This window comes from Mya arenaria, chromosome 4 (assembly GCF_026914265.1).
Source record: "Mya arenaria isolate MELC-2E11 chromosome 4, ASM2691426v1".
NCBI lineage: Eukaryota > Metazoa > Mollusca > Bivalvia > Myida > Myidae > Mya > Mya arenaria.
In genome coordinates, this window is record NC_069125.1 from 39,835,154 (window position 1) to 39,858,701 (window position 23,548).

The following is a 23,548-nucleotide window of genomic DNA, read 5'->3' on the forward strand; positions in this document are numbered from 1 at the left end:
ATCCAAAAATAAGAAAGTTGAAGTTATATTGTGATGGCGTTTTGTTGTGTATGCATAATTGTTTAAATTTTTTCATGATAAACACAATATCCATACACACCCAGGCCATACCACGTGGAGGCGCCCTCAATCATGGCCCTTTTTTACTTTCGAATTTTGAAAATATTAAAAATTTCCTAAATAATCCGAAAATTGTTTTGAATTATTTGTTTATGCCAGACATTTATTTATGGTTATTTATACATGTACATTGGTTGATATACGTGATCATAAAAAATTTAAAAAAAAGAAAGAAACAAATACAACAGAACAAAGTTACACCAAGTGAAATCATATGTTTAACTTGGTTTACAATAATGAGAGATAATGAAAAGGTATGTTCACAACAGTTAAGGAAAATAATTACACAAAATAAACAATAGCAAAATATGAAAAAAATATACACAGGTAAACAGAAAGGGGAAACTTCAAAGACAAATTTCTAAGCAAAAAAAGTTTCAACGCACAGAGAAAACGCATCAATAATCTTGTTCGAAAAAGTGTAAAATGCATTGAAATGAAGGACATAAGATTTCATAAGGACTATCACAGTGACATGGTGCACTACAAAAACAAAGGACACATTAAATACTTTCACGCCATCAGGAAACATATTACGTAATTTCACAGATTAATACGAGCTAAAAGCAATTATTGTGATGTTAGTTATAAATATGCTTATTGTTGTAGTAATAGTAGTAGTAGTTCGCAAATGTGCTTATAAAAACACGTACTTATTAATTTATTGTTGTTATATAGTTGTTATTTATGTTTTCAAATGTGCTTCATTCATTCATTTAAAGATGTAGTAATATCTATTCATGATTGTTAATGTACTTTTAAACTTATTATGAAATATATTTTTGAAATGAATAAATATTGCATTAACTCATATAAAACGTCTCCGTTTTCAATAATAAGCATATTATAAAATATGCTAAGTATATATTACACTTACCGATTCAGTGCTGCTGTGTAGTTGTACTCATCCCCGACACAAGCACACTTTATACACGCAAACTTAAGATGACGTTGGTCCCAAGACTTAAGCTCAAGCTTGCCCATTTGACAACATGTACGATGGCACCACAACTTACAATTATCACAATAAATTGAGTCAAGTGCACAAGCCTCAAGGCATACACTACACGGAAAAGTTCCCATTTTATGAACAAATACAGCAGAAATATACAGAAACAATTAATTATCCTTTTAAATATCCAAATATAATAAAACAAAATACACAGAAACAATTAATTATCCGTTTAAATATCAAATAATACGTATATCCAACACTACATGTTCATAGCATAAAAATAAAAACATAGCAATGACAATTGCCATTTCTGATACATTTTATACTTACCATATCTTCTCAAATTCTTTTTCGGCATAAAATAATTACTGCCATTGTACTAAACTTCTTTAATTTTACCGCCGAGTATGTTATGTCAACTTTCTCGGATATGTGATGTATCACCTTAACAGCTAAAAGCGAAAGTAACGGCACGTGAGAGTCGTGATCCTCGTCTTTGATAGATATAGATCAAAGACAAGAGTAATTATTAAACGATATTATAGAACTAATATATTGGATAGTGGTTACTAACAGTAAAAAACATACCAATATATTGCATCTCAACTGATTCAGATATTAGATCTAATGTTATATAAGAGATCTCGACTAAAACGGATTAAATGATACTAATGTAAGTAAATAAAACATAAAAACATTAAAATATAATCATCGGACACAAGCAACTACTGTATTAATATTAAGATACTTGATTGAATTTATTTCTTTACACTTTTCTTTCCCAAACACTGGATTTCACTTGTCAAAATGTGGATTTCACTTCGCTTTCAGATCTATTTTCAATATATTTACCTAACTTCTTCATTTTTTGACCAATTCCATTTAAATTTGAAATATAAACCGATGATAATGCCTTTTCAATTATTTGTTCAACAAAAAAAAAAATGTTAAAAATAAATGAGTTATGAGTGGATTTCACGTCTCAAAAAGTGGATTTCACTTGTCAAAATGTGGATTTCACTTCGATTTCCGATCTTTTTTCAAAATAGGTCTATAACTTTTTTATTTTTGGACCAATTCCATTTAAATTTTAAATATAAACCGATGATAATGCCTTTTCAATTATTTGTTCAACAAAAAAATAATTTGTTAAAAATAAATGAGTTATGAGTGGATTTCACGTCTGAAAAAGTGGATTTCACTTGTCAAAATGTGGATTTCACTTCGATTTCCGATCTTTTTTCAAAATAGGTCTACAACTTTTTATTTTTGGATCAATTTGGATAAAATTTGAAATATAAACCCATTATGAAGCCCTTTCAATTATTTGTTCTACAGAAAAATTAATTTGTTAAAAATAAATGAGTTATGAGTGGATTTCACGTCTGAAAAAGTGGATTTCACTTGTCAAAATGTGGATTTCACTTCGATTTCCGAAAAATTGCTCTAACTTCTTCATTTCTTGATATATTTCAATAAAATTTGAAATATAAACCCTTTATGAGGCACTTTCTAATAAATATACAAAAACAGAAAATTATTTATTAAAATTAATGAGTTATAAGTGGATTTCACTTATCGGAATCTGGATTTCACCTCGATTTCCGATCTATTTTTGGAAAAAATGAAAAATTGCTCTATCTTCTTTATTTTTTGACCAATTTCAATAAAATTTGAAATATAAACCCTTCATGAGGCACTTTCTAATATGTATATAAAAAAATAAATTATTCATTAAAATAACTGAGTTCTGAGTGGATTTCACGTTTTGAGTGGATTTCTCGTGAAATCCACTGGATTCCTGTATCACCCCGCACCGAAAATAAATGACTCGGTTAAAATCTACTATTATTGTTACTTTCAAAAACAACGAAGTCCAAGTTCTTGTAAAATAATCTAAAGTTCTTTAGAGGAGAAACCTTAGTATGGTTCATGATGACATTTTTCACACTCGATCGGGAAGCGTTGATGGGGAATTTCATTGTTTCCCGATAGTGCTTTTATCATCCACTGTTTAAGACAGTCATAGAATCACGTTCAAAATACAAGACAAGTTTTACGTGTAAAAAAAGAAAAATACAGATTTATGTTGCACCGACGTCGGTAGACGTGAAATGGTCTAGTTTGCTCAAATTGTTTACTCTGAACGATGACATTTTTTGTGCTACGCTGACGTGTTGATGTTCATCGAAAGTGAGCCAGAATATTGTTTTCCGGATTGTGATATGAAATTTTTGTACACCATCAACTTGTAACCCTTCTTGACGAAAAAACAGCTTGTTGCACTAAATTCAAGATTTTGATAATTTGTTACTGACTGTACGTCGTTGACGTTGAGTTGAGTAAAAAACGAACCTGGCAATGGGCTGTGTGTTGGATATATAAACTGGGTCCAAAATTTCCCCAGATATGCTTTGTCAAAATAACAACGGCATGCCAGCATGTCAATATGTTTGCATTTATTATCCGCATTAAATAATTAATCAAACAATCATAATAAATATAAATATAACATTTCAAAAGTAAGCACAAAAGGCTAGTTTTTCATGGTCGTCTCAAATTTGAGGATAAATCAGAGAATATTTGAGACAACTGAAGGCTTTGCGTCCTTATCTGCTCGCCAGAAACAGAACTCGTTGATTCCGGTGGACGTTCTATTCTTGGTATCAACCCACCGCTAAGTGTTTGTATTCCACCTTGTCTTTGACCCGGAGAAGACGAACTAGTCGGTTCATCAGAGGCAAAAAAAGTACTTAAATCTACATCCTGGAATTGGGTGACAGGTTGTCTGGCACCAAGTGAAATATCTGCCCATTCATCCCCAGGTTCCGATCCACCGATGGGACCTAAACCGATTGGTTCTCCTTGATTCGATTCGCCAAGAGGTTGGCCCAATGATGGCTGTAAGGGAACACCCTCGTTTAAGCTATTACTAGATGGCTCTGACGTGTCTGTGACAGGTTGGTTCCCAAATGTTTCTCTTGCAGAAATATTATTCACTAATAGTGGTAGTTGTCCACCGATATGGCCTATTGACGGTGATAGTGGTTCACTGGGATGGCCAATCGATGGCTGTAATGGTTCGCCGGGATTACCAATCAATGGCCATAGTGGTTCACCGGGATGGCCAATCGATGGCTGTAATGGTTCACCGGGATGGCCAATTGATTGCTGTAATGGTTCACCGGAATTACTTATTAATGGCTGAAGTGGTTCACCAAGATGACCGATCGATGGCCGTGTTGGTTCACCGGGATGCCCAATCGATGGCCGTATTGGTTCACCGGGATGCCCAATCGATGGCCGTAATGGTTCGCCGTGATGCCCAATCGATGGCCGTAAAGGTTCACCGGGATGGCCAATCGATGGCTGTAATGGTTCACCGGGATGGCTAATTGATTGCTGTAATGGTTCACCGGAACCACTAATTAATGGCTGAAGTGGTTCACCAAGATGACCGATCGATGGCCGTATTGGTTCACCGGGATGCCCAATCGATGGCCGTAATGGTTCACCGGGATGCCCAATCGATGGCCGTAATGGTTCGCCGGGATGCCCAATCGATGGCCGTAAAGGTTCACCGGGATTGCCAATCAATGGCGGAAGTGGTTCACCAGGATGACCGATTGATGGCGGAAGTGGTTCACCAGGATTACCGATTGATGGCTGAAATGGTTCACCGGAATCACCAACTAATGGCTGAAGTGGTTCACCAGGATGACCGATCGATGTTGGAACTGGTTTACCGGTATGGCCAAATGATGACTGAAGTGGATCACCGGGATGACCTATTGTTGGCTCTAGTGGTTCACCAGAATGGCCAATCGATGGCTGTAGTGGTGCACCGAGATGGTCAATATTTAGAGGTTCACTAGACCCATGCTTTTGATGAGTTCGATGAAACTGAATATGCTGTCTTAATCCGCCAAGTATAGAATTAATAAATTCTGTACGTTTTATGGGAGGAGGGGAATCTGATTTTGAAAAACCGAGAGGTTCTCCGAAATGGTTGATGTCTTTAATTCCAACTCTTCTAGATGACCCGAGGGGAATACCACTTCTATGTCCAGCGATTGGGGTCTCATTTTCAATCTCTAAGAGGGGCTGTCCCTTATTGGCATCACTTGTAATAGCCAACCTTGGAGGCCAGAATCTAGCAAGTGTCTCATCTTCTGTTTGCAAACTATTTCTCCGATCTTTGGTATCGCTTGCACCAGGTTTTGCAACAACATTTGACAGGAATGGGTTGAGATCAACTGGAACAAAGTTCATTGGTATACCAAGAGGTATGCTTTCTCCTGGACCTAACTCCATGCCAGGCACCAGGGGGTCACCGATATTAGCAATTGAATGTGTTTGGTGCAATGGACTTTCTAAGCCTAACCTTGCATTGGAATGGTTGACAAGTGGGGTTGACGTTGTTTCGTTGGTACTTTGAGGCACTGGATTTGGAGATGTGGATGATGCTTCAGTTAAAATATTCACATTATCAGATTGAGGTAAAGATGCATTTGATATACTCCCGTCAGAATGTGTTAAGTGTATTTGTGAATTTATATTTAAATTGATACTATCAATTAAACTATTAGTTTTGTTTTTGGCTCCGTCTTTTCGAATTTCCCTTAATTTTACAATTTCTATAGCCCTTTTAGCTGCTGCAATTCTCGCATCGAGTTTAACTTGTTTTTTCCTGATTTTTTCAATCATTTTACGTTTCTGCTGTTCCCACGATGATAGCTGTGATTTTGACGAAGAGTCTGATGAGTTGGTCGAGTTTTTCAGATCACCAGCAGCTACATCAACTAAAAAACAAAACAGAAACTTCTTGCTAAAAGAGGAAGAGATGGCATTTTTCACTACTACTTGCATACATAAAGAACCATTGAAAGTTATTAAATCAGTATCAACAATAAATATTTTTTTGTATTTAACCCTAAGTCTGAAATAACGTTTTGACCTTTTTTCAAATCACGAATTAATGTTTAACGTTGTTTGCACACACTAGTTCATGTGATTATTCATGATTCATTTTTGCAAGTATTTGACCAGTTTATAACCATACCATGAGTACATTGTTAAGATTTGATAATAAAAGCACGAATTACACTTTGGCAAATGATTGTTGTTTTAGATGTTATTAATGAACATCTGTTTGACCCTTATTCAACATTATGACTGGACCCTGACTATTGGTACATTAGCAAATGTATATTAAAGTGTATTTTGACCAATGGCGGATACCTGTTTGCAGCATATTCTGTGATGGCAATGATGGTGGCGATGGCAATAATTTTTCGGTTTTGGCTTTTATTTTTTCCAGCAGCCTATTTTCCTTCTCCCGTAGTCTTTGACGTCGAAACATGCGCCGCTGCAGCTTCCGTTCCGCACCCTGCCGCTGGCGGGCAGCTCTGAGGCTGCCTATTGTTGTTGTTGTGGCGTCCGGGTTGGTTGTGGTATCTTGAAATCGCCGTCTGTTCCACCTCTCCAGTAACCGCCGTGGTAGTCGTGGGATTGCTTAAGAAAGATTAGTTGTGGGCAATTACCATTAAATTGGTACTTTCAAATGAAACAAGGGAGTTTTCCTTATGCATACTATATAATATGTTGCTTAGATCTGCTTGGAGCAATACCTCGAATATGAACTTACGAATGATCTAACGGCCACCAAAATGTGTCTCAAATCGTATTCTACTGGCACGTGTACTGTGTAGCGAGCGTTGTTATTGCTGGCACGTGATGGAAATGTTGACTTACCCGGAACGAGCGTGGGAGTGGTTGTTGAGCTGACACCAGTTCCCGTACTTTGTTGGGTAGCATTCAAACGTTGCATCCTTCTGTTTCCCATTGCCGATATTCGTTGGGACGAGATAGGAGCTTGAGAAAGAAACGGTTAAATACAACCATTTTTATTACCCATTTCACTGTGAGCTTCAGAATATGTAGGGTTATATAGCTTTTAACGATACTTTTCTTTTGAATCAAAAACTATCATAATTGGATAAAACTGCAACGTTATCAATCTGATAACGCGTCATGTCACGTATACATGTTTATAGCAATTTAAGGTTTTAAATACACCATCTTAAACTTAAAAAATAATTACAAACATGAATGCCGGAAATAAAATAATTCTAAAATGATACAAATAACAAAAAAGAGGTTACTTAATATATAATTATATACACGTATTATTGCGTGTTTCACAAGTCATTTATCTCACTAGATGCTATATCGCATTGAAAGATTCTTTAATCAACATCGCCATTGAGTGAACGACAATACTCTTCTGAGTTATGAGTGTAATAATGTTAAATATACATAGGCTTATTGTCTCTGGCAACAAGTGTACCAAGTTTCAATTGATCATCTTGAACGGTGTTAGAGTTATGAGATATGAATAATATTAAATTTGGCACAACACAAAGGCTATCATAGTACCTCGATTGTTTTTTTTTCTTAGAAAGACGGAATTTATGTTAGTATGGGACAGTTTCAGCGGCAAAAGTATACAAGTACTAACGACCTTGACCAGCCTGTCCAATAGAAGGAGTGAAACGGGCTCGTGACATTTGTGACAATGAACGCTCGGGAAGATTGCCAACTGAAACCATTAATTTTATACTGACTCTGATGCAGAAGCGTGACCAGTTTTATTGTCAAGCCTGTTGGTGGTGAGCTTAACATATTAGTCATTGTGGTCCGGTGTATGTGCGTGCGTCCTCTCGACCTTAATTTCGTCAGTGATTCATTTTGGCTTGTCCGTGCTGTAACTTAGCTATGAATTGGAGGATTTTAAAATAATCTGGCCCATATGTTTGCCATATGCCATGTGTAACATTGTATATAAGTCAAAGGTCAAAGTCACCCTCAATGGTCATTGGTCAAGATTCCGTGTATCCTGGTTTGTCCGGTCCGTAATTTGGTTATACAGTAGGATATTTTTAAAATATATCATCTCGAGCAAGAGCTATGCCTTTATGTCAAAGGTCAAGGTAATGATGTTTTATCTTATGGATTGTTTGACATTACTGTCATAACTAATCAACTTTCCAGTAATAACATTCAAGGTCAAATTGCAGAACTCAAAGCTACATTAAAGAGCTCGACATTGCCGTTTCGCCGACAAAAAGTTTATAAAAACTCAAAATCATTTTAACTTAATTACATATAAATTACTCATTTAGATTATTTTTGTGTAATTTCATTTTTTTTTTCAAAAGCATATTTTATATGTAACGGCTGCATTTAATGGGCAAAATAACCGATTAACACTGACAATTTTCCATTTGCAGTTTAGTCTTATATATGTGCCAAATAAATCTTTTTACAAATTTATTAGAATCAGGTTTATAACACGAAATGAAATTTAAAAAAAAAAACGATCTTTTAGTCGCTGTAACTGATGACCATTTATCCTTTCCGTTAATTTTATGTCATCTTTATTTTTACTAAAATAGACAAAGAACGAGAAAAAAACTTACTCCCTTGTCCATTCGTGGAAACAAAAACTATAATCCAGATCACGGCATGGCACAACATTGCAGGAAAAGACAGCATCTTGAAACCAACAAAACTATTCTAATACAACACGTGGTCAAAGGCGCAGCAACATTCATTTAAAACTCAATTTTCCGTGCAAATATAGTGTTACAAAGCGTTTATTAATAATTGCTTGTTTTTGCTTATACCGTCACATTTTCACATAACAATTAAGTGTATCTTAGGTGCCTTTTCGTTCATTAGTCAGATCGTATCTACGTAACTAATCAGTCCTCAGATCAATGTCGCGTGCTCAATCATGGTGATTGTTCAATAGCGAAATCTTTACATTTACGTCAGGAATCTAATTAATTTGGATGAGACATTTTAAAACATATATATAAATGACATGGCTACTTAAATTAATTAGTAATGAGTATTTACATTGCGAGTTTATATCTCTGAAACAATTAAACGCGCATTAGTATAGTGCAAGGTCATGTTTAATATAATGAAATAATAAATCTCTTCAAAAAGATGGAAGAAATGATGTTTATACGGAATCTTTTAATAAAAACAACTTTGAAAACAGCAGATTTTTACTGATTTACAGAAAAGATGTGTATATACATGTATTGAGGAACATGTTCTCTATATATTAGGCGTAGTTGAAATACACTCACTTTGATATTAAAAATAACCTCCTGTGCAAGGTGCAGCAATTACACCCACTTTGATATGAATTAAAAATAACCTCTTGCGCAAGGAGCAAATACGACCGATTTGACAGCTAGGAATTAAAAAAAAAACACTATTGGCTTTGCTGTGGCAACACTTCTAACTACTAACACATTTCTACAAACACACATTTCATAAGAAGTTTCTTCTGGCATTCACTGTTAATATAACCTTGTAAAGAGTGAATGATATTTTCAAGATACACAAATTAAGTTCCTCTCCGCTTAAATTATTACCAATCAAAACGTGTTATTCGCTGTGAATTAACCACCGCATTTGATATACAACATTATCTTGATCCTAAACCTAGGTCGAAATCAATCTACCTCAGCTACGATGAAAATGGCGTTTTAACGTTATTAATTCTCATCTTTCATTATGAGTATCTATGATCTGGATTTAAGGTGTATTTCTAACAGAGATACGTTCCAACGTAATCATTGAGGTCGACATAACATGAATTAAGTAACTATTAAATTATAGATATAGATTCATTAGCATTAAAATACCCTTTCCATGTTGTGGTACGTACGACACGTTCACTGTTCAAAAAGAACGCATAAAAGTGCTCTCATTTCTTCAAACATAAACGAGACGCAATGAAACGTTTACAAAATTTATATCAGAATATAGCGTAGCATAATGAAACAAAACGAATGTTTATAAATCTGGTAATAAGTAAGTATTACAGGATATCTATCTATCAAATAATTGATCAAACGATCATAAATAAATATAAATATAACAATTCAAAAGTAAGCACAACAGGCTAGTATTTCATGGCCGTCTTAAATTTGAGGATATACCAGAGAATATTTGAGACAACTGAGAGGTTTGCGTCCTTATCTCCGCACCAGAAACAGAACTCGTTGATTCCGGTGGACGTTCTATTCTTGGTATGAACCCACCGTTAAGTGTTTGTATTCCACCTTGACCTTGACCCAGAGAAGACGAACTAGTCGGTTCATCAGAGGCAAAGGAAGTACTTAAATCTACATCCTGGAATTGAGTGACAGGTTGACTGGCACCAAATGAAATATCCGCCCATTCATTTTCAGGTTCCGATCCTTGTGTGCCACCGATGGGACCTAAACCGATTGGTTCTCCTTGATTCGATTCGCCAAGGGGTTGGCCCAATGATGACTGTAAGGGAACACCCTCGTTTAAGCTACTACTCGACGGCTCTAACGTGTCTGTGACAGGTTGGTTTCCGAATGTTTCTCTTGCAGGAATATTACCCACTAATGGTGGTAGTTGTTCACCGAGATGGTCTATTGACGGTGATAGTGGTTTATCGGGATTGCCAATTAATGGCCCTAGTGGTTCACCGGGATGACCAATTAATGGCCCTACTGGTTCACCGGGATGGCCAATAGATGGATGTAATGGTTCGCCGGGATTGCCAATCAATGGCGGAAGTGGTTCACCAGGATGACCTATTGATGGCTGAAATGGTTCACCGGAATCACCAATTAATGGCTGAAGTGGTTCACCAGGATGACCGATCGATGGTGGCATTGGTTCACCGGAATGGCCAAATAATGGCGGTAGTGGTGCACCAGAGTGACCAATCAATGGTGGCATTGGTTCACCGGAATGGCCAAATGATGGCTGAAGTTGGTCACCGGGATTACCTATTGTTGGCTCTAGTGGTTCACCAGAATGACCAATCAATGGCTTTAGTTGTTCACCGAGAAGGTCAATATTTAGAGGTTCACTAGACCCATGCTCATGGTGATTTCGATGAAACAGAATATGCTGTCTTAATCCGCCAAGTATAGAATTTATAAATTCTGTACGTTGTATGGGAGGAGGGGAATCTGATTTTGATAAACCGAGAGGTTCCCCGAAATGGTTGATGTCTTTAATTCCAACTCTTCTAGATGACCCGAGGGGAATACCACTTCTATGTCCAGCGATTGGGGTCTCATTTTCAATCCCTAAGAGGGGCTGTCCCTTATTGACATTACTTGTGATAGCTAACCTTGGAGGCCAGAATTGAGCGAGTGTCTTATCTTCTGTTTGCAAACTATTTCTCTGATCGCTTGACAATAGGTCTTTGGTATCAGTTGCACCAGGTTTTGCAACAACATCTGACAGGAATGTGTTAATATCAACTGGAACAAAGCTCACTGGTATACCAAGTGGTATGCCTTCTCCTGGACCTAATTCCATGCCAGGCACCAGGGGGTCACCGATATTAGCAATTGAATGTGTTTGGTGCAATGCACTTTCTAAGCCTAACCTTGCATTGGAATGGTTGACAAGTGGGGTTGACGTTGTTTCAATCATCGTATGTGTGGTAATTAGAGGCACTGTATTTGGAGATGTGGATGATGCTTCAGTCAAATTATTCACATTATTAAATTGAGGTAAAGATGCATTTGACATACTCCCGTCCGAATTTGTTAAGTTTATTTGTGAATTTATATTTGCATTGATACTGTCAATTAAACTAACAGTTTGGTTTTGGGCTAGGTCTTTTCGAATTTCCCTTAATTTTACAATTTCTATAGCCCTTTTAGCTGCTGCAATTCTCGCATCGAGTTCAACTTGTTTTTTCCTGAAATTTCCAATCATTTTACGCTTCTGCTGTTCCCACGATGACAGCTGTGATTTCGATGAAGAGTCTGATGAGTTGGTCGAGTTTTTCAGTTCACCAGCAGCTACATCTGGAAAAAACACACCAGAAACTTCTTGTTAATAGAGGAAGAGATGGCATTTTTCACAACAATTTGCATACATAAAGACACATTAAAAGTTATTAAATCAGTATCAACAATATACATGTGTATGTATTTAACCCTAAGTCTGAAATAACGTTTTGACCTATTTTTTCAAATCACGAATTAATGTTTAACGCTGTTTGCACACACTAGTTCACGTGATTGTTCATGATTCATTTTTGCAAGTATTTGACCAGTTTATGAAAAGAACCATACCATGATCACATTGTTAAGATTTGATCATAAAAGCAGGATTTATACTTTGGCAAATGACTGTTGTTTTAGATGTTATTAATTACTATGACTGGACCCTGACTATTGGTACATTAGCAAATGTGTATTAAAGTGTATTTTGACCAATGGCGGATACCTGTTGTCAGCATATTCTGTAATGGCGATGATGGTGGCGATGGCGATGAATTTTCGGTCTTAGCTTTTATATTTTCCTGCAGCCTCTTTTCCCTCGCCTGAAGTCGTTGACGTCGAAACATGCGCCGCTGTAGCTTCCGTTCAGCAACCTGCCGCTGGCGGGCAGCTCTGAGGCTGCTTATCGTTGTTGTTGTTGTGGCGTCCGGGTTGGTTGTGGTATTCTGAAATCGTCGCCTGTTCCACCGCCCCAGTAGCCGCCGTGGTAGTCGTGGGATTGCTGGATTAGTTGTGAGAAATTACCATTAAATTGGTACTTCCAAATGAAACAAGGGAATGGTCCTTATGCAAATTATATAATCTGTTGATTAGATCTAGCTTGGAGCAATACCTCGAATTTATGAACTTACGAATGATCTTACGGCCACCAAATTGTGTCTCAAATCGTATTCTACAGGCACGTGTTGCATTGTACTGTGTAGCGAGTGCTGTTATCGCTGACACTTGATGGAAATGTTGACTTACATGGAACGAGCGTGGGAGCGGTTGTTGGTGTGCTGACACCATTTCCCGTACTCTGTTGGGTAGCATTCAAACCTTGCGTGCGTCTGTTTCTCATTGCCGATATTCGTTGGAACCAGGTAGGGGCTTGTGAAAAAACAGTTAAATATTACCATAGTTATCATCCATGTACGTCACTGTGGGCTTTAGAATATGTAGTGTTATATAGCTTTTTATGATAAAACATTTCTTTTGAATCAAAAACTATCATTATTGGATAAAACTGCAACGTTATAAATCTGATAACGCGTCATGTACCGTATACATATATACAGCAATTTAGGTTTTAAAACAAATACACAATCTCGAACTTATAAAAAATATTACAAACATGAATGTCAGAAATAAAATAATTGTAAAATGGTAAAAATAACAAAAAGAGGATAATTAATACATTATTATATACACGTATAATTGCGTGTTTCACAAGTTATTTATCTCACTAGATGCTATATCGCATTGAAAGATTCTTTAATCAACATCGCCATGGGGTGAACGACAATAGTCTTCTGAGTTATGAGTGTAATAATGTTAACTAAACATAGGCGTATTGTCCCTGGCAACACGTGTACTAAGTTTCAATTGATTATCTTGAACGATGTTAGAGTTTTGTGATATGACAATTGCTAAGTTTGGCACGACGAGTACATCAACACCAAGGCTACCATAGTCTCTCGATTGTTTTTTTTTCTTAGAAAGACGGAATTAATATTATTATGTGACAGTTTCAGCGGCAAAAGTATACATATACTTACCACCTCGACCAGCCTGTCCAATAGAAGGAGTGAAACGCGCTCGTGACATTTGTAGCAATGAACGCCCGGGAAGATTGCCAACTGAAACCATAAACTTTATGCTAACTCTGATGCAGAAGCGTGACCAGTTTTATTGTCAAGCCTTCTTTTGGTGAGCTTAACATACTGGTCATTGCGTTCCAGTGTAAATGTGTGCGTCCTCTCGACCGTAATATCGTCAGTGCTTCTATTTGGCTTGTCCGGGCTGTAACTTAGCCATGCATTGAAGGATTTTAAAATAATCGGACCCATATGCAATACCATTGTATATAGGTAAAAGGTCAAGGTCACACCCAAAGGTCATTGGTCAAAATCCCTTGTATTTTTGTTTGTCCGGTCTATCATTTGGTCAAACATAAAAGTCATTACGATCTTTTTAACATAAATTATTAAAAACTTCCCGTGAGAAGACGTCGTGTCGCATGCAAGACATGTCTTAATGTCAAAGGAAAGGGTCACACTCATGGGTCAATTGTCAAAATGCTTTGCGTGACACGTTTACGATTCGTGTTTGTAGGTCAGGGTCACACTCAAAATTCCCTGTATTTATTTTTTAATATGAGAAAACGGGGTCTCGCGAGCAAGAACGATGCCTTTACGTCAGTGGTCAAGGTAATGATTTGTGTAACCTTTTTCGGATTGTTTGACATCACTGTCATAACTAATTAATCAACTTTCCAGCAATAACATTCAATGTCAAAGAGCAAAACTACATTGAAGAGCTTGACATTGTTCACGTTTCGACGAAAACATCTAGTTTATGAAAAATATTATCTTGATTTAATCACACATAAATTACTCATTTAGATTAGTTTTTGTAATTTCATGTTGCTGTTTTTTCGAAATCATTTTATATGTAATGGCTGCATTTAATGGGCAAAATAACCCATTAACACTGACATTTTTTCATTTGCGGTTTGCTTTGATATATAAAAATATACCTTCATACTAATTTATTAGAATCAGGTTTATAACACGAAATGAAATAAAAAAAAAACAATGATCTTTTAGTCGCTGTACCTAATGACCATTTTTCCTTTCCGTTTATTTTATGTCATCTTTATTTTAACTAAAATAGACAAAGAACGAGAAAAAAATAAACTTACTACCTTGTCCATTCGTGGAAACAAAAACTATAATCCAGATCACGGCATGGTACAACATTGCAGGAAAAGACAGCATCTTGAAACCAACAAAACTATTCTTATACAACACTTGGTCAAAGGCGCAGCAACATTCATTTAAAATTCAATTTTCCGTGTAAATCTAGTGTTACAAAGCGTTCATTACTAATTGCTTGTTTTTGCTTTAACCGTCACCTTTTCACATAACAATTAAGTGTATCTTAGGTGCCTTTCCGTTCATTAGTCAGATCGTAACTACGTAACTAATCAGTCCTCAGATCAATGTCGCGTGCTCAATCATGCTGATTGTTCAATAGCGAACACTTTACATTTACGTCAGGAATCTAATTAATTTGGATGAGACATTTTAAAACATATATATAAATGACATGGCTACTTTAATTAATTAGTAATGAGTATTTACATTGCGAGTTTATATCTTTGAAACAATTAAAAGCGCATGTATAGTGCAAGGTCATGTTTAATGAAAAATGAAATAAAAAATATCTTCAAAAAGATAAACGGCGTAGAAGGAATGATGTTTATACGGAATCTTTTAATAGAAAAACAACTTTGAAAACAGAAGATTTTACCGATTTACAGATAGGATGTGTATATACATGTTTTGAGGCAACTTGTTCTTTGCATTTAGGCGTAGTTGAAATACACTCACTTTGATATTTAAATAACCTCTTGCGCAAGATGCAGCAAATGCACCCACTTTGATATGAATTAAAATTAACCTCTTGCGCAAGGAGCAAATACGACCAATTTGACAGGAATTAAAAGAAACACCCTTGGTTTCGTTGTGGCAACTACTAACATATTTCTACAAACACTTACACATTTCATAAGAAGTTTCTTCTGGCATTCACTGTTAATATAACCTTGTAAAGAGTGAATGATATTTTCAAGATACACAAATTAAGTTCCTCTCCGCTTAAATTATTACCAATCAAAACGTGTTATTCGTTATAAATTAAACCACCGCATTTGATATACAACATTATCTTGATCCTAAACCTAGGTCGAAATCAATCTACTTCAGCTACGATGAAAATGGCGTTTAAACGTTATTAATTCGCATCTTTCATTATGAGTATCTATGATCTGGATTTAAGGTGTATTTCTAACAGAGATACGTTCCAACGTAATCATTGAGGTCGACATTAGATGAATTAAGTACCAATTAAATTATAGATATAGATTCATTAGCATTTATATATCCTTTCCATGTTGTGGTACGTACGACACGTTCACTGTTCAAAAAGAACGCATAAAAGTGCTCTCATTTCTTCAAACATAAACGAAACGCAATGAAACGTTTACGGAATTTATATCAGAATATAGCGTAGCATAATGAAACAAAACGAATATTTATAGATCTGGTAATAAGTAAGTATTACAGGCTATCCATCTGGCACAAAATCTGCTCATATTTAGTTTACAATAAACAATATTACACAATTCCGGTTCCGGCACTGTCCACTCTCCGTTATTTCACAAATCGTTTGGCAATGGTTCATGGTTAACAAACGTCATTTCACGTAGCCCACTATGCTCGGCCGCTTAATATTTCGTTATTTGCACTCCGCTTTCCATCGTGAAACCTTGCATACCACTTACTCCTCGGTGGTTTCTTCATTGCTATATCTCCACAGCCTTCTATAACATTTTCATTGTTTCCTTACTAAAATTTCCATTAAAACACATTACTTAACGGCTGATTTTTCCTTGATCCTCATTTCCAGACGACGAGTTAAGCAAAATTACTTCCGAACGGTTAAATGTCAATATAATTTCATTTATTGTTATGAACATCACGTCAACTTTTGTTGCTTTATTGATGGCGAGTGTTATTTTTCGCAATGAGACATAAGCGAAATCGACATTTTGGTCCTGGTTACATTGAGCGACGCTGCCTTAGATAGTTAACATATTTTATGTGAATATTAGTGTTTTTGTTGCCTCAATACGCGATTCTCTGACATGTTATTAATGACACTTTAAGTTTTGTTGCTTTATTAATGGCGAGTCATATTTAACGCAATCAGCTATAAGAGTTGAGCGACGTTAACCTAGAGACTGCCTTTCACCTTTTAACAAATTTAATATAACTGTAAGTTTTGTTGAATCAATACGCGATTCTCTGGTCTAAATATCATAAAATCTTCAGAGCGTTTTATGGAAATGAGAGCACTTGTCCGCGTATTTTGAACACCAGTCGTATAAACATTTGGATGCTAAATGCTCATTCATCATTTACGCCCACTGCGCACAATCACAATAGAAACAACAATATACATCAATCACAAGGAAGGCGAGTTTGAATAAATTATTGGTTAACGTATACGGGAATGTCTTTACATATGTATGTTCCTGAATGGTTTACCGACTTTTTTGGTGGTGGGGGGATTGCATTTTGGTTTAATATCGTAATAATACCAAAAAGATTAATGAACAACAAATAGACACGAGATTCATCTTCAGTCTGGTCAAAGATAACTAACTAATGAATAATTCGACAAACCGACCGACCGAAGTACTGACCTTCGGACATTTACAAATGGCCTACTAAGGTTGTTGACTAGGTATTAAGCACATCTTGAACTTTCTGAGTCAATTATACAGGAAAAACCATATTCGTTTATTCAGGCTCACAATCGCCACGGTGTAAACACAACAAAGGCATATTTCCTATTCGAGAAATCGACAATCGGTTTGACTGTTTCTGCAAACCAAATTACAGTCATAAGTTAAATGTTGCGGCCAACTAGTTCCATGTTGTAGCAAAATATTATCTAAACGGAGTTGTCAGTGCAAATTATTGCACTTATAAATTATTTATTAGCAAATAACAAACATAAAATTTCGAACATTTTAAAAAAAAAATGCAGAAAAAACAACGATTTTGCGCGCACTATCAAAGTAAATTGAAAAACGTTCTGTCGGTCGCACAAAATTGCGGACGAGTTAGCTGACGAGAAGGATGAATAAAAAACGGAGACGATACTGAAATAGGATTTTCAGTACATTGTTTTAACACAAAAATTATTGAAATCGTTTTTGAATAGGATAATTCGATGTACTAGTACAGGGATGACAACTTTCGTCGGCGTCAGCTGAATCGTGTAAGAACACAAACCATTTGGTTTTGTGTCTCAAAAATAACGCACTAATGGACTACGTTCACATATAGGAGCATTTTGACAACTATGTGATAAACATTGACATTCTATTGAAAAATCAATCAACGTAAATGGCTTGTCTGTCCCGCAAGTCTGTAAACTGAGCCTGTTTCTACATATTAAGCAATGGATTTACAGGAAAACCGTAAATGACACAAGCGCCGACAGGAAAACATAATTGGCATAACATGACTATATTCAACACTTAACGTGCTTTGAGTTTAATTGTCAGTGTATAATGTGCATTTATTAATGGTTAAAGGTGAACTTGATAGTATTGTAATGGTACGCTGTAGGCCGCTGTGCGTTCATAGTATAACATTCCGTTATAGATCGAAGTACGTTCAAAGTACGTTGATGTACTTGTTTGGCAATATGCAAATTAGCAAGCCCGGGCTCCGTTTTGAATGGTAATTTACTGTATATAAAGTCCAGTGGACCCCTTCCGGAGCGAGCATGCTGAAGGGATCTGTTGACCTTGTTAGGCTCGCACGTTAAAGTATGAACAGACACATGTACAGTTTGATGCGACTCAGTCCATACTAACAATCTGAATAAAAATTGTCAAGTAAGAGCCGTATTAGGCTATTTTAAACATAGAAAATATACGTATGAATAAACTTCAATCACCAAAACAACAGGTTATAGGAAACAATAAAATATTATTATTTCACTTTTTATTTAATTGCATCTTTAATACGATCCATGCCTTTTCAGGGTTTTAAAATGTTATCCAGGTTAATTTCCGTAGAAAAAACTTGTCCGAATCCCGATGACCCAGATTATATTTTTAAATTATGGTACGAATAGTACATGTATCTAGTTCCCCGGCCGCGGCCAAAATATAAACACAGATGTAAACATATAGTTATTTTAATTGTGTACGCGTTCATTTTGAAACTATTTGCGTATTCTGTTTTTATATTGCCTTTTGAAACTCGTCGATGTTAGAATAAGTGCGTTTTCTTTTAGTTTAGTTTCGCACATACACAAAACGCAGTAATTCGCACCATCTTAACCGCATAACATATTGCGAATACTATTTACAGCGCTCTTTCAGCAAGTTGCTTAATACGAAGAACGCAGTCGGTAGCTATTGGAGCAGATTGGTAACTAGGTAATTTAGATGTACATTGTAAATGTTAATGTAAGTAAGGTCTTTGACCACCGCCGTTCTAACAGCGCTGGGGTTGATACCTCCGTGCGCGCATTAATTCGTCAAATAATTTTTAAAAAAACTGGGATACATGTTAACAACTTTCAATGGCCAAGGGTCTTCGGATAAAATTTAAGATTGTAACAAAAATAAATACTTATCAATTACAAATTGTTTTCATTTTTCTATAATATATGTTGTGCGTGATATTTGATAGTTCTGGCCGTTACGAAGTATAGGGCAGAACGAATGTCTTAATGTGTTATGAGCACAAATGCGCGGGTCATTTGAGCGTGAAAGCCACGTGGTATTCGATCTAGGATGGTCGTTTATATTGGCGGGCAAATCAGTTCTAGGCTTGACTTCTAACAGCGAACATCTATTTTGGCAACTATTACTATAATGGACGAAAGACACGTGGAGCAGTTGGTCGAAGATAAAGTGAAAGCGGGCTTGGAAGGAAACAACAATGATTTGTTGAGAGCATTGGCAGCAAGATTGACAAGATAAGTGCTAAGCCTTCTAATCAGTCTGCCGTAAATTTGGCAGATAAAAAATATTTTAAACGTAAAAGTAACGAAGAACAATTTAAACACAATTCTAAGGTTATGTCGAAGTTGGATGAGGCCACCTGTTGTATTAGCACCGACAATATTGAAAAGGCTCAAGAATCCGTCATTGAAGCTAATCATAAGTGGATGTTAATTGTATTGAATTTTAAGTTTTACATAGCACAATGAGCGTTGTCATTCTCTCGATAGCCAGTATTGGGATTAGGGGGATTGAACACGGCGGAGTACATGTATATTATTAGAAATATTTAAAATGACTTATGTGTGTATTTTAGCTAAAGACCTTGTGAAAAGAAGGCAGATACTTATTCAGCTGGCTGATTCATCAGAGTTGGGGTGGAAAGTCGTGGCCGAGTACGAGGTCAATCTTATTGCGTCTGACAGCGATGACGAAAAGAGGATATACAAGGCGGAAGCCAGAGCATCCAGGAAGGCCCGGTCAGAGAGCACCAAGCGCTCGAAGTCTAAGAGGTGGCCGTATTCGTTAAGGAAACCTGCGCAAGCATCCGAATCCCCGGCGGCTCCGGGGACTCAGTGTCAGGCGGTTCCAGTCAGCGGACAACGTTCGCGTCCGGGGCTTTGCTTCTTATGTGGAATGCCAGGGCATTGGAAGTCGGAATGTGGCCAGAACAAGCATTATGATAATAAGATAAGTGCTATTAGTTTTGTTTGTAATGAAGACAGTGTTGGCTTCAAAGAGTATGCGGTTGAGGTACAGGTTGGTACATTTAGAAATAAGATGCATGTAAAAGGGTGTTACGGATCGGAGAGCGTCGATCAGGTATGTACAGATCAGTTTAGTACAGTTTATTCAGACAATGGTTAGGTACAAGAAAATTGCAGTAGCGACGCGGCCCAAATCTCATCGCTTGTAAGTCGTTTAAAGAAATAACTTAAAAAGTGGGAAGAAATTACCGATGATAGATATATTCTAGATGTTGTACGGAATGGATATAAGCTTCCTTTTAAGAGTGTTCCTCCACAAGTTCATTTAAAGAACAATAAGTCCGCAAGGGATAACCCGGCGTTTGTAGAAACAGAAATACGCTCATTGTTGGCTAAAGGTGTTCTATCAGAAGTGCTTGAACAACCTTGGATTGTGAACCCATTAACCGTAGCTTACGAAAAGTCCGGTAAACCTAGATTGATCCTCGACTGTAGGCACATAAATCCATATTTGCATTTATTTAACATCAAATTTGAGGATATTTCTATTGCTCTACAGATGTTTGACAAGGTCAAGTTTTGTTTTTACATATGATTTGAAAGGCGCATATTACCACATAGATATTTTTAGGTACAATAGGACATACTTGGGATTCTCATGGTCGGTCGGATCAGAAACAAAGTTTTATGTGTACAATTCCTTACCATTTGACATAAGTTTTGCCGGGCATATATTTTCAAAAACTCTTAATTGTGTAGTTAAGTATCTTAGAGCCTTAGGGCACAGAGTCATCATGTTTCTCGACGACGGAATCGGTGGTCACTTGATCTCCACCAGGCGGTTGTCAGTAGTAAGTTTGTCTTACAATGTTTGGTAGATTTAGGGTTTTTGATTGCGAATGAGAAATGCAACTGGATTCCATCTTTGTTAGCAAACTGGCTTGGGCATACATTAGAATTCCAGAAGAATTTTATATTCAGACAGAATTGCGCGCTTAGAGGCATCGTTGGCGTCTTTGTTTTTTTAGTTAGAAACTGAAAGTCATAAATTAATTCCAGTGCGTTACTTAGCATCAATAATAGGTCAGATTGTTTCTTTACAAAGCGTAATGGGGAAAGTAGTTTGTCGGAAAACGAGGTATTTACACAAATACTTGCTCTCTAGATTAAACTGGTACTCATATGTGTATGTGACCGATACGACTTTGGCCGAGTTAACTTTCTGGAAGGATAATGTTAGAACAATGGATGCAATTGGCAAGGCATGGACAGAAGATTGTATTATTGACGCTAACGTTTATTTTGATGCTAGCGCCGTAGGCTACGGAGGCTTTATTTTATCGTAAAAGAGATGTAGCTTGTACAGGTGAGCTTAATTTAATCGAGTCCATTTCATGCAATAAGGTTGGATAACCTGATCTAGCAAATACGACGAGTCATTTTTCACCGCTAGTATTAACTGGTGCAGGTTATAAGGCGTCACTGGGTGACATAAAAGGCGAAATAATTAAAGTAAGCGAGACAAAAACAGGTGCTCCCGGAAGTGAGCGAAAGTCAGTCAGTGCTCCCGGAAGTGAGCAGTAGCAGGTTAGCGCTTCAAGAAGTGAGCAATGGTTAGCTTTTGCTCCCGGAAGTGAGCTGTGGCAATTTAATGCTCACGGAAGTGAGCTAGGTTCAGTCGGCAATCCCGGAAGTGGGCGTGTGTTCGCTTTCGCTCCCGGAAGTGAGCATTGCGTCTTGGTTATCAAGTCGAGAGAAACGACACGGCGCTCCCGGAAGTGAGTAGTTTCCGGTTCGAACAACCTTAATCAGAAATTTGTAGTGTACTTTCGGAGACGAGTACTAGATTAGATACGCATGGCGAACTCCGGCAGGCAAACTTTTGTTTGACCAGCAATGGTACGTTTGTAGTACTAGTACTGAGGTGGTCGGTTGTTGGGCTGAAAGTGAGTCCATGCAAAGTTCTACATGGAAAGAACTTCAAGCTATGTTTAGAGTTTTACGGAGTAGTTTGACGATTCTGAGAGGTAAACAAGTACAGTTTTTCACATACAATAAAAATATTTGCTATATTTTGGCATCAGGAAGCAATATAGGCAGTTTGCATAGTACATGGTTAGAGATTCGTGATGTTTGTGAAACGCACGATATAAAATTCGGCGTTGACTGGATACCTAGATCTGGAAATTCTAGGGCGGATCATTTAAGTAGATGCTTAGTTTCTGACGATTGGTCTATAAGTGACACGGTATTTCATTATTTGGATAACATATGAGGAACGCACGCAGTTGATAGATTTTCTACGCATAATAATAATAATAATAATAATAATAATAATAATAATAATAATAATAATAATAATAATAATATCTTTATTTAGAGAAGGTATAAACACATTATGACATAATTTCAGGTTCAACCATAACAACATCATATTTACAATGTGGCCTTCTATGAAAAAAAAAAAAAAAAAAAAAAAATGCATTGGGTAAATCATAAAACATCTGCATCGCACTTATACATTCCTGTACAAGAACTTTTGATGTTTTAATATAATTATTATATACAAATCATGTTTAATTAACATAACAATTATTTTAATATACATCATGTACACGCCGACAGACACTCAATAAAACACAACAATTTATAAAACAACAGTTATTTCAATCTTTAAGATAATGAAAAGATGATATACCTTTTTGAAACTAACCCTATGCACATTTCAAGAGGTGCACTTTATAATAATGCTTAAATGTGTTTAACTTTTTTTGAATTTCGTATTTCATCCGGAATAGTATTCCAAACCTTCATACTGTAGTACGAAAAGGAATCCATGAAATAGTTAGTTCGCGGTGTTTGAATCAAAACTAAATCTTGTTTTGAAGTTGATCTTAGAGAAAAGATTAGCAATTCAGACATATACCTCGGAGCCTTTCCATTAAGGGCATTATAGACAAGGGTTGCACAGTGATATTTACACCTTTCTGTAAACGTTAGCCACTGAAGTTCTTGTAACAATCCGTTTGAAGATGATCGTTTAGGAATTTTAAGAATGATTTTTGCAGCCCTATTTTGCAAGGATTTAACTTTATGTAAGTAA

The 23,548-nt window shown here is 36.5% G+C and overlaps 2 protein-coding genes across 5 annotated transcripts; both read right to left on the reverse strand.

Moving 5' to 3' along the window:
• Positions 1-3,519: 3,519 nt before the first annotated feature.
• LOC128232349 (uncharacterized) lies at positions 3,520-9,432 on the reverse strand. 2 transcript variants are annotated; one of them, XM_052945858.1, is made up of 5 exons: positions 9,238-9,432; positions 8,557-8,632; positions 6,830-6,949; positions 6,317-6,589; positions 3,520-5,877 (listed from the first exon to the last, which is right to left on the reverse strand). In XM_052945858.1, the coding sequence occupies exons 2-5, from the start codon at positions 8,630-8,632 to the stop codon at positions 3,620-3,622; spliced, it is 2,727 nt and encodes a 908-aa protein (XP_052801818.1). In that variant the 5' UTR covers positions 9,238-9,432; the 3' UTR covers positions 3,520-3,619. The 2 variants fall into 2 exon arrangements, with proteins under 2 accessions (XP_052801818.1, XP_052801817.1); XM_052945857.1 differs by lacking the exon at positions 9,238-9,432 and having other exon boundaries at positions 8,557-8,748.
• A 498-nt stretch (positions 9,433-9,930) lies between these two features.
• LOC128232336 (uncharacterized) lies at positions 9,931-16,903 on the reverse strand. 3 transcript variants are annotated; one of them, XM_052945837.1, is made up of 5 exons: positions 16,329-16,903; positions 13,701-13,781; positions 12,910-13,032; positions 12,389-12,664; positions 9,931-11,964 (listed from the first exon to the last, which is right to left on the reverse strand). In XM_052945837.1, exons 1-5 carry the CDS (start codon positions 16,387-16,389, stop codon positions 10,070-10,072), a joined length of 2,436 nt encoding a protein of 811 aa, XP_052801797.1. In that variant the 5' UTR covers positions 16,390-16,903; the 3' UTR covers positions 9,931-10,069. The 3 variants fall into 3 exon arrangements, with proteins under 3 accessions (XP_052801797.1, XP_052801796.1, XP_052801794.1); XM_052945836.1 differs by lacking the exon at positions 16,329-16,903 and adding an exon at positions 14,849-15,093; XM_052945834.1 differs by lacking the exon at positions 16,329-16,903 and adding an exon at positions 14,846-15,093.
• Between the last annotated feature and the right edge of the window lie 6,645 nt (positions 16,904-23,548).